Source organism: Tupaia chinensis, unplaced genomic scaffold (assembly GCF_000334495.1).
Source record: "Tupaia chinensis unplaced genomic scaffold, TupChi_1.0 Scaffold000096_1, whole genome shotgun sequence".
NCBI lineage: Eukaryota > Metazoa > Chordata > Mammalia > Scandentia > Tupaiidae > Tupaia > Tupaia belangeri.
This window is the reverse complement of record NW_006159558.1, coordinates 3,281,109-3,287,989: the sequence shown is the minus strand read 5'-3', so window position 1 is coordinate 3,287,989 and position 6,881 is coordinate 3,281,109. Positions and strand designations below refer to the sequence as shown.

At 42.4% G+C, this 6,881-nt stretch overlaps 1 protein-coding gene across 1 annotated transcript; it reads right to left on the bottom strand.

Annotated features, from left to right (window-relative positions):
• Nucleotides 1–396: 396 nt before the first annotated feature.
• Nucleotides 397–1,293, bottom strand: TAS2R1 (taste 2 receptor member 1). Its single transcript, XM_027769894.1, has one exon. It carries the CDS (start codon nt 1,291–1,293, stop codon nt 397–399), a length of 897 nt encoding a protein of 298 aa, XP_027625695.1.
• Between the last annotated feature and the right edge of the window lie 5,588 nt (nt 1,294–6,881).

The following is a 6,881-nucleotide window of genomic DNA, read 5'->3' as shown; positions in this document are numbered from 1 at the left end:
CCCCACAGCCTTTGCACAGCCTTCTGACATCACAACTTCAAACGTACAACTTTTCTTTTCGTTATACATTTTATCGTGAGATAATAGCAGATTTGCATGCACCTGTAAGAAATAATACAGAAAGCTTCCTGCACTATTTACCTAGTTTTTCCTAGAGGTAAATTCTTGCAAGATGATAGTACAAGTATTGCATCAGGATATTGACTTGTGCTGCGCTTTGAGAATCAGTTAAACCCTTTGAAAAAGTAGCAAATCCATTACGATGGCGGAGGTTGGACAGTTTGTAGGACATTTCATATATTTAAGGTCTGGCTGCTTTGAGTGGCTGAGGTTCTGTGCTAGGCGGGCACTGGTAGGTCAGTGAATGACGAGTTCTTTGAACCGATCCAAATTCTCTTACTGAAAGCACTTACCAGTGAGGAAGAACTTCTTTGCATTTTGTTTCAGTCTTGGGTTTCCTAAAATTAAGATGATAGAGTGTCCAGAGGGATAAGTGCCAATAAACAAGATGCTTAACTGAAAGACGAGGCTTCTGAAGTCGAAAACTTTAAAAGCGAGCAAAGCGGCCACCATGTAGTGGGAGAAGTAGAGGATGAGAAAGGCCAGGATGGAGCACAGAGCGCTGGCGGGGACACTCCTGCGGAGGCTCCCGGGGCCCCTGGCGGTGGTTCGCATCTGCTGGGTGTGTCTCCCCAGGGAATACACCAAGAGCAGCACCGCAGTGAGGAAGATGAGAAATGGCAAGGAGAACTCAAGGAAGAAAAAGTAGTAAAAGAAGTAAGGTATTTCTTTGCATTGAGTTGTATTTTTGGAGAAAAAGGCCATGATGTATTTCTGGGAAAGAGGCCATGTGTATTTTCTGTGGAAAACAGAAGCGAGAGCTACAAAGAGCAGGGACCCAAGGATCAGCCATGGCACCAGCTTGGATATCCTCATCTTCAGCCAGAAGAAGAGCGGGTGAGGGAACGTGGCAATCTTGGCGCAGTAGAAAACGCCTAGCCACGTGGCCAGCCACAGTCCTGATTCGTTTACAAACGCGATAGCTACAAAGTTCGCAGGATATATAGGAAATTCCATGAAGGAAGAAACAAGCAGATGAAGGTAGAAGATGACCAACTGCAGGCAAATCCTAGACACTGCCAGGCAGAAGAGAAGGAGATCCACTGTAGCCATTTTTCTCTGTTTGAGCAAGTCAGAGCCATTCACCACCACGATGATGCCATTTGCGAAAGCCCCCACAGTGAGTTGGACCAGCGAAAACAAAAAGTTGATGGTAAAATGAAATGTCAGCATCTTAAGAAAAGAGGTCAGATAATTTTAAAAATGATATGGTTATAGATTTCTGGGCAGTCTGGATTACTCACACTATTTGCTCTTCTTCCTCTGGATAAGGAGCCCACTGGGGAACATGAGTACACAACGGGGCAGTGGGTCGGAAAGCGGAATACCTTTGTTTACAGCACTGTTTCCTCAATTTAGCTCCAAGCCAGTCAAATAAGGAAGAGATACTCTAGCACCAATTTGCTTCTTAGTAGCAAGTTTTGCATTTTACAGTTTTTTTAAAAAGCTTTCAAAGTCACCACAAGCAAATAGTGGAATTGGACACTTTCAGATGGCTGCAGAAGGGCTCTATCACTCCATACCCAGCAGAAGCTACCCAGTCCTTCACTTCTGCCATAAATAATTGTGTCTACAGGTGTGATTGTGCTTAACACTACTGAAGTGTTCTTTAAAACGACCACTTCTGCTATAACGTAGTACAACCAACAATGTAAGACTCCCAGTAGTAGTTTTCCAATATGCAATGATTAAACAATGCGAACCTCTTAACATTTAAAATAGTTATACAACAAACTACACAGGATGAAACACAAAGCACTAAAATACATAAAAGCGAAGTAATTAGGTTTACACAGATGTGCAGACACAGTCCAAAGCCTAAAGGAAAGGAATAAGCGACGTGATGAAGATGCTCTCAGCACCACACGTACCAGTAATCCTCTCTGAGGCAAGCCAGGGCTGATGCCTTTTCCCTGTTACTTATTTATGCTTCTAAGAATTTGGGACTGGTTCCATAGCACAGTGGTTAATCCCTGTGTGTAAGGAGCTGGATCCCACATGGCCAACCATAATTCGAATCCTGGCCCAGTCAGCTTGAAAAACACACTGGATGTGTGTGTGGTCCTCCTCCCCCAAGTCCCCTCAGGATGGAGAAATGGCGGGGGGTGAATGGTGATGTGATCACAGGGCACTAGGAGGTTTTTCTCCCTCTTTCTCTTCTTTCTTTCTCTCTCTGCCACTCTCTAGTGAGTGCATGCACCCTCTGGCAATGAGAAAAATCTGTGAAAACAACTATGAGAGTTTCGTGACATGAGCTGTTCTCAGGGAAAAATAAAAGTACCATAGTACATGATACAGTTTGTTTCTGTGTCCGACCATTTCTGAGAAAATTAGATTAGCATTTAGTTACATACATACTGTGCAATGTATTATGCCAAACCAGATTTTTGCAACCTCAACACTGTTGACATTTTGGACTGGTCAGTTCTTCATTCTTGAGGAGGAAGTTGGAGTTGCCATGTGAAATGTAGGATATCCACCATGATTCTCCTTTTACCCACAAGATACTATTAGCGTACATGCCTTCCCCAAGGCTGAGTGACACACAAGTGTAATGTGATGTGAAACTATGTTAGTTCTGGGTTGGTTCCATGGCCTAGTGGAAAGGGAACCAGAGCCCACGTAACCAACTGTGGTTTAAATCCCAGTTCCACAGCCCCCCAAACACATCAGGCATGTGTGCATGAAAGACCCTAATTCTAACAGGATGGAGAAATGGAAAAGAAGCGTTCTGTGCTCCACTGGGGAGGGTGCTTTCTCCCTCTCCTTCTCTCTCTCTGACTCTCTGTCTCTCTCTGGTGAATACATGCACTCCCTAATAATAGAAAACAAAAACCCTATGTTAGTTCTTTAGACAATTGACCACCAGAGCAGAAAGTGGGAGATAATTTATAAACATCGGGGAAGCTGAAGCACCTCCAACTTTGCACTTAACCACCACGTGGGAGTCTTACACTGCTGTTCGTACTGCGTTATGAAAACATGGTGCTATGTCTAAACAGAGCCACTTTCAAGCACAAAGATAAGGTGAACCTTGCTGTCTCTCTCCGGTGGAAGGAAGTACTAACGTACTCCGATTTTACCTTCTGCTGGCTGGAAAAGCAGAATGGATGGGCTTCCACCTATGAAATAATGAAGCTAAGGGCTCTCAAAAGAGCAGTTTCCACTACTTCCTTGGTTTTTCGGTCAAACTTCTGTCACTTCCACTGCTCATGTAAGTAGCCTACCTGGGCCCTATGAGAACAACCCCATGAGGGCAGAGCTGGGCTTTCTGCTCATTCTCAGCATTCTCTGTTCTTTCACTCATTTGGTATTGGGCACATGGTGTTGTTACGTCACTCACATACCAGAGGAAAAGAGAACCAAGTATGCCCAAGTCACTTTGAAAGAGAGAGGTTTTCTAACGCTGTGTTCCTGGACACTCCAGGTTCTAGCCCCAGTACAGAGCTCATCCCTGGTCCTACTTTGCACTTGGGTTGCTGTGACATTTACGTACTGAGCCTCTGTGAGCCTCCAGCATAGTCTGGGCATGTCGTATTGCAGATGTAACGGGAGCACCAAGGGAGAAAGCAAAGAAAGAGGAAATTCCCAACCTGAATCTAACATAACAATACAGTGTCTCAGCGCTGACAGGAAGCCAGCAGAGAGCATGCACAGTACACCAAAGACCCGAAAGAAATACCTCTGTCCAGCTCTGATGATTAACACTCTGTTTCTTGGATTCTAGCACCTGGAAGGGGCATTTGGGTCTCAGATATTCTATTACAACTTTCGTCAGAACTGGCTTGGGGAGCAGAGGCAATTCTTCAGGAGACCTTTATTTCCATAGAACAGGTCTTCTGACGTGGGAATCCCATGGAGTAAAAAGTACAAATTCCAAGGCAGAGGGCTCTGCAGTTTGGAATCAGCTAATAAGAACTTGGGTAGTTTTGAGAAATAGCTAGGGATAAGTCTTTTCATGGAATCACATTCACCTGGTTAACATTTGAGAATAACTTCTAAACCATTGAAAGTCTGCTTGGAAGTTTGCGTAACCACATAGCAAATGTATATTATCTTTCATATTGAATTATTTTTAGTCAGGTTCTCACTGTAACTGCCCATGCTGGCCTTGAACTTGCAATCCTCCTGCCTCAGCCCCACAGCTAGCTGGGATTATAGGCATGTGCCATGGTACGTAGCTTTATATTGAATTTTAAGTTACTTTTATGTGTATAGTATTCAGTATCTTAACAAATAGTTACAATAATAATGAGGTATCGAACAGGTTGAATGTCCCTAATCCAAAAATTCAAAATGATTCAAAATCTGAAACATTTTGAGTGCTGACATATGCCACAGTAGAAAATTCTGCATCTGATTTAATATGATGAATTAGAGTCAAAACACTGTAATTCAAAAAAGTTCTATAAAATTAACTTTAGGCTATGTATATAAGGTATTCATGAGCATAAACAAATTTCATGTTTAGATTTGGGTCCCACCCTCAAAGTATCTCACTATGTGTATACAAATATTCCCAAATACAAAAATGTCCAAAATCTGGAATATTCTGGTCTAAGCATTTTAGATAAGGGATACTCACCCTATAGTTGACTTTATAAGCTAATTGTTTAAAAATCACTTTTTAAATTAGATTTCTTTTTCTGATTGTTAAAGAATTCAGGTTTAGGGACCAGCAGTTAGCGTAATGGCTATGTCGCTGGACTCCCACGTAGTCGACCATGGTTCAAGTCCCGGACCCCATGGCTTAAACTCACACCGGGCACATGTGCGCGTGTGCCCAAGATCCCGAGAGGAGAATGGAGGATAAGGGATTGCAGCATGGCCATCCCCCCTGGGGGGTGATTTCTCGCTTTCTATCTCTCTGTCTCTCTCTGTCTGTCTGGTGAGTGCACGTGCCCTATAGCAAAAACCTCTCCAATAAATAAATAAATAAATAAATAAAAGAATTCAGGTTTATTGTAAAGAAAAAAACTGGGAAACTCCATAAATACAGATTTTTTTTCTTATATATTATTTGTATCTTTCTTAAATTGTGTTTGTGTGTTTACATGTTGACTTTATACAAAGGAGAAAATCAGTCTATACAACCTGACTTTTTAAATTTAATATATCATGGTCATTTGTTTTTGTGTTACAAAAATAATCATGCAAAATTTTTTTTTATTTTACTGGTTGTATAATATTTTAATAGTTACATCATCTGGAATATAATAATTTATATAATAAATATTTTTTAAATATTAAAAAAGTAGAAATCAATGAGGCGTAAGCTACATAGTTCTTCACTACATAATTTCCATCGCCCATCTGTTCAGAGAGCACACAAAGGCTGTTGAAGGCACCCCATTCTGAGCAAGAGCTACCAACTCCCCAAGACTTACATTCCTCGATCTTTCTTTCTTTGGTCTTTCTTTCTTTCTTTTGTTGGTTTTATGTTCTTGCATAAGGCACACATTCTTGTTGGAGAGAGGCAGAGAGAGGGAAAGTGAGTACTCTCTAAGAGAGATGGCCACACCGCAATCCCTTCTCCTTCCTTCTCCTCTGAGGATTTTGGACACACATACACACACGCCTGGCATGATTCAAGCTGCCAGGTCGAGGACACGAACTGTGGTCAGCCATTTGGGAGTCTAGCACCATGCCGCTAGCTGGTCCCAAGACTTGGAATCCTTACGCAGAATGGTAGCAGGGTAAGAGCCCCTCTCTAGAGGAGAGCAGCTTTTGTGTGACACTACACCAATGCCCTGTGCAGCCCTAGAAGACCTCCTGTCGATTCTCTGGTGAAGATTTCCAAGGACGTGTCCTCATCCTTAGGATTCAGCCACGTCAATCAAAGCCGCCGTAGACATTGGTGATGCCCTTATGCTAAGCTCGAGTGAGCTAAGGATTTTAATGATGAACACAACAACTCAAATAAAGAAAAATGGTCCTAAGTATAGAACTCCTTTAAGTCTTTTAAGCAGCTTGTTTTAACAAGGACACATCAGAGAATTTCTGGCTCTGAGATAAAAAATGTACATGTCTGGCCTCACCTGTCAGTCAGCAGCTCGGAACGTTGACAGTTTTACATGGACAAATGGCTTGGAACAGATGGAACAAGACCCGATGTGGAGAAATTCACATGATTATTACCCCGTATTACCCTGATTAAATCCGTTCACTCGCATTCGTCTGTAATGAGCAATCATTAAAGGAGACAACACTAAATATTCTTGAGGTAACTGACAGGCGGAAAGAGTTGCTTATTTATATTCAAATCATTCAGCTCCTCAAAAGCAAATGTGTCTTTTTTCACATGCAGTTAGATGGATGCTGGCAAGCTTTCCCGCAGTTGGAGGCTGCCACGTTCACCTCTCTGCCACCCAGCAGCATGCAGACATGCACTCCGGCGCTGGGGCCATCATGAAAGTGAGCAATAGTTTTAATACCTTTCCCAAGTGGGTCTTCCGCTACACTGTCAAGGGAACAATTCCTGCTTTAAGAAACATGCCCAATGTATTAACGTTATTGTATATTTAATAAGATCATTCAAATAAGAAAGAAAAAGACCTGGGGCAAACACATGCAGACGCCTTTGCTGAATCTTCCCTGCGGCAGACCTCAGCCCTTGTAAAGCCCAGATGGAATTTACTCCAGTTAAAATTCACAACCTCTTGGTTAAAAAACCCCACCAGAGTCTTTCAGACCAATCATTCTTTAGGTCCATTCATTTACTTCTCTCCACTTGAGTTTGCAGTTGGTCTTCTGGACTAAAA

What these genes read in the sequence shown, in the direction of transcription:
- TAS2R1 (XM_027769894.1), bottom strand. Translation starts at nt 1,293, where the DNA reads ATGCTGACATTTCATTTTACCATCAACTTTTTGTTTTCGCTGGTCCAA.